The sequence below is a fragment of the Juglans regia genome, unplaced genomic scaffold (genome assembly GCF_001411555.2).
Source record: "Juglans regia cultivar Chandler unplaced genomic scaffold, Walnut 2.0 Scaffold_20729, whole genome shotgun sequence".
In the NCBI taxonomy this organism is placed as follows: Eukaryota; Viridiplantae; Streptophyta; class Magnoliopsida; order Fagales; family Juglandaceae; genus Juglans; species Juglans regia.
Window position 1 is genome coordinate 1 of NW_023351683.1, and position 4,504 is coordinate 4,504.

A 4,504-nucleotide genomic window follows, 5' to 3' on the forward strand; every position below is an offset into this window, starting at 1 on the left:
CGATGTTATGGTGTTGAAAACGTATAGCCGCAAATCAATTCTCACACCCGGCAACTCAAATCGACGCAAAAAAAGACCAAATATATTGACACCAATGATTATTGCCATCCATGTCTCATCACTTTAGCATCCAATGTTAATATTGTCGCAAATAATTAGACTATTTGCGTCATCATATTACGATGCAAAATTAGAATTTTTTTAGTCGCAAATGATGTTGGATGCTGTGGCAAACTATCTATTGGCGATGATGATATGGCGTCGTAAAAACATATAGCTGCAAATCAATTCTCATTACTGGCGGCTAAAATCGACATCAAAAGGCAAAATATTTAGACATAAATGATGATTTCCATCCACGTCTCAAAATCACTTTAGCGTCTAATGTCAATAATGACGCAAAGAAATTGACTATTTGCATCATAATATTACGACGCTAAATTAGAGTTTTTTACTCGCAAATGAAGTTGGATACAGTGACGCAAGTAATTTTTTGCGACGATATTATGGTGTAGTAAAAAATTCAAGTCTTATTACTGGTACATGTATATGGTCGCACAAGGAATTTTAACAACTATGTAAGTTGTTGCAAATTTGAGAAAGAACTGATTTGTCATTTCTATTGCAGCAAAACTCATTTATCCTAATCACACATTCTCTCTCATTTAGTTTAATCTAATACTCTCTCCCTCTCTCAGCCCTAATTGATACACAAATATGCGTGCACTCAATGTTTGAGTTTCAAAGTTTGTGTATTCATATAAAATGGATTACTACATAGGATAGCATTTGAAGTCCCTTGTGTCAAGGCATATTGATACAAAAACCAAAATGTGCAGTTCGATACACTACTTAGTAGCACCTACAGTGTCTCTGTGATGAAATCGTCTTTTCCTCCCAGATCATGAAAACCAGTCAGCCTATCGACAGCAATTCCGTTCCTAAAATTAAACATTTTCATACTTGTACTTTGATGAAAAGGATTGAACATATCTGAAGTCATAGAAGCGAACGCTAAGGCATATCAGCACAGTAAACCTTAAGATAACCATTGAGATGTGCATTCTGCATTCCATTTTAAGTATTGTATCTAAGTTTGAACCTTGGCTTCTTAATCAGGTCAAACCAAGATGCAAAACCTCCAAGCTCATGCTCATGCTCTTGAATACCAATTCAGTCAATTTTGATGCATTCCCTCTCTCTAGGATAGTGTCTTTAGTTTACTATTTTCATCTGGGGCAGGAAGAAATATTGACCGGTACAATTAAACTTATATGTATCAAGTGAAAACATAATAATTTCAGGATCCAAAATCGTATTTATAGGAGAATTTCTAAATTGACTTAGTACGTTCAGTTTAGGACCTATTCGCCATGAATCAAGGCAACGCTTTCCAGTCAAAAGCTCCAACAGAAGCCAACCGAAGCAATAGACATCAGTTTTCTCAGTTAAGCAGCCCGTAGCAAAATAGTTGGGGCATTGGAATAGAGTAGTCATCCCACGCTTCCAATTATCATTTACATGATTTTCACCATCGGGTATTATTAAAGAAAAAGAGAAACCAATTAGCTTTGGAATATCATTTAGGTCTACAAAGACAGTGTCGAGATTGATATTCGTATGGATGATGGGTCTAGAGAATGATGTATGGAGATATGAAGTTGCATGAGCAATCTCCCTTGCCATCTTTAACCTACTCTGCCTCGTCATGGGTTCATCAGAGACTACAAATCGATCCCTCAGGGTTCCCTTCCCAGCAAATTCATACACTAAAATGACAATTTCAGTCTCGAGGCAGAAACCAACGAGTTTTAGAACATTTCTGTAAGCACTCAGTGAAAACCTCTTCTGCAGAGTCACATGTCACCTTCTTAATGAATGCAATTCGGTCTTTGAGATAACCTTTATGTTATATTTATTATAGATTGTGATATTAAATATGTGAATTTATTGAGTTTGAGTTATTATGTATTTATGTGAATTATTATCTCAAAGAGATGCATTGGTTCAGTGGTAATGGTATGTTGTTTCAAATGAAAGGATAGGAGTTTGAAACTCCACAAGTGCAATTTGATTTATAATTTTGTGAAGTGTTGGACTTGGACAGACACAATACTTGGGCCAACCAAGCCTTGCACGTGGGCCAAAGAGTCACAACACTTGGGTATTTGCACATGGGCCGAATAGGCACTTTGATAGGGTGCAATGTTTCAAAAATCAATTTAATTGAAAAGACACTTCTGGAGACTCGAACCAATGCCACAAATTCAATTTGATTTATAATTTTGTGAAGTGTTGAACTTGGACAAACACAATACTTGGGCCAATTAAGCCTTCCACGTGGGCCAAAGAGTCACAACACTTGGGAGTTTGCATATGGGCCGAATAGGCACTTTGATAGGGTGTAATGTTTCAAAAATCAATTTAATTGAAAATGAACTTTTGGAGACTTGAACCAATGCCCTCCCTTTCCCAAGTGAGGCACCTACTAACCACTAGGCTAGGTCATACCCTTTGGTCTTTAAATGAAACATCATGACCTTTAAACCAGTAACTGCCAGTTGAAAAGTCACAAATTAAGAGTTGTGATCTTTCACATGGTGTCATTTCATTCTCTATAAATAGGGGATGAGACCCACGAATTTGATATTCCATTCTCTCATTTTCTCAGTCACTTGCACAATTTTGTAAAGAAACTCTCAAAAAAAAACTTTAGAATTGCTATCTGTAATTGATGACTTTGTTGTATTCTGGAGGTGAATTGCTTGTAACCCGATAGCAAACTCTTTTGAGTGGGGGCAATTATCACCTTAAAGATAGTGATCAACACGCCTCAAAGTCGCATTTATTTTTTAGATTATTGTATCCGCACAATTTTTTTTCAACACTTTATACCCTTTATACCACCTCGTTTTTGTGAATAATGAGGTGAGGATCAAAGTCATTTGTTGACGTTCTCAACTTTTCATAGGAGAAGCTATGGATGGGGATAGGCTTGGCATTAGAAGTGGCAACAAGCTTCTCAAGTACCCTTCTTCCATTTGTTGAGCATATGGAGCCTAGTTGAATCGCTCGAGCGAAACGTCTAGCCGCTCGAGCAAACACAAGTCAGAGAGTTTGCTCAAAGATAGCTCGACAGACCGCTCGAGCAAAGACAAGTTCGAGAATTCGCTCGCCACCGCTCGACACATGGCTCGAGCGAACACAAGTCAAAGAGTTCGCTCGAAGAGACGCTCGACACATGGCTCGAGCAGTTGCGGGAAACGGATTCGCTCGATGCGGGCTCGACATGCCGCTCGAGCAAACTTCGCTAATTCTATTTTTTTATTAGGGTTTCCGCCGCATGTCATATATATGGTGTTATTATTTTTGGCTTGCACAGTGTAGCGTGAACAGTTGCCGTCCAAACAATTGTATTGTGATTCTTCAAGAAATAAAAATCCTCTGCAGCTCCCATGGATGTAGGCAATTTGTCGAATTACGTAAATACTGTGTCGTGTGTGTGATTGCTTGTTTTTCCCTGTGTTTGAATTTACTTTTGTCATCGCTTTTCACACCACCATTCTGTATAAATGCTCTCTCTCTCTCTCTCTTCCACTCTCTCTCTCTTTCTTCGGCATATTCTTAACAAGTTCTCTATGTCAAGAATGATTTCTCTTGCCCATGAAAGTTGAGGGACATTTCGTGGAAAGTAAGGGGAGCCTTCTTCATTATTGTAGCTTAGAGGATTGCTAATGCAGCTGGTCAACGGCAGTCTGTTTTTCAAATTGTGGAATGATTTATGATTTTATTTTTTCATGCAGGGGATGCCATGTGTGGATCATATTCCCATTAAATTATTCAACGGAAATCCAAGGGAAGGTTTTATATATTGGAAAAATATCTTTTTGTTTTTACAGATGAGATGAGTTGAGATAAAAGTTAAAAATTGAATAAAATATTATTAAAATATATTTTTTTAATATTATTTTTTTAAAATTTAAAAAAATTAAATTATTTATTTTATTTTATATAAAAATTTAAAAAATATGTAATGCTTTCGTATAAATGAGATGAGATGAAAATAGTTCGAAAAACAAATGGATAGTAGCCAGGGTAAATTCATTTGATAGTTCATTAAAAAACAAAAAAGAAAAAAAAAAACAGAAGTACAAGAACATGGATGGTTACCTGGGAAACTTATATGGACCAGGTGAAGCATAGTCATTCACAGAACAACAAAACTCCATAAAAAACGATGATGACAACATAGGTTTTTACGGAACTTCGAAATAATTACGGGTTAGACTTTTCGATTCGTCTGAGTTCTTTGCTAACATCAACCATGGTTGGTCTTTGCTTTGGGTCCTCCTCCATGCACCTCCAAGCAAGGTTCCGCACAGCTTGGAATTGTTGTTCCACTCCAGCTCCTCTTAATTCCCTTGCCAGGATTACAGGACCCACCATTGTATTTATAGCACAACTTTTAAATCTTGGCCTCCAATAACGATGACTCTCTCCAGTT

The 4,504-nt window shown here is 37.1% G+C and overlaps 1 protein-coding gene across 1 annotated transcript; it reads right to left on the bottom strand.

Moving 5' to 3' along the window:
• Window positions 1–1,350: 1,350 nt before the first annotated feature.
• Window positions 1,351–4,446, bottom strand: LOC118345289 (non-functional pseudokinase ZRK2-like; the record flags this gene model as incomplete). Its single annotated transcript, XM_035686944.1, has 2 exons — window positions 4,318–4,446; window positions 1,351–1,848 (listed from the first exon to the last, which is right to left on the bottom strand). Coding segments are annotated over exons 1-2 (627 nt in total), but the record flags the coding sequence as incomplete, so codon positions are not given.
• Window positions 4,447–4,504: the final 58 nt, after the last annotated feature.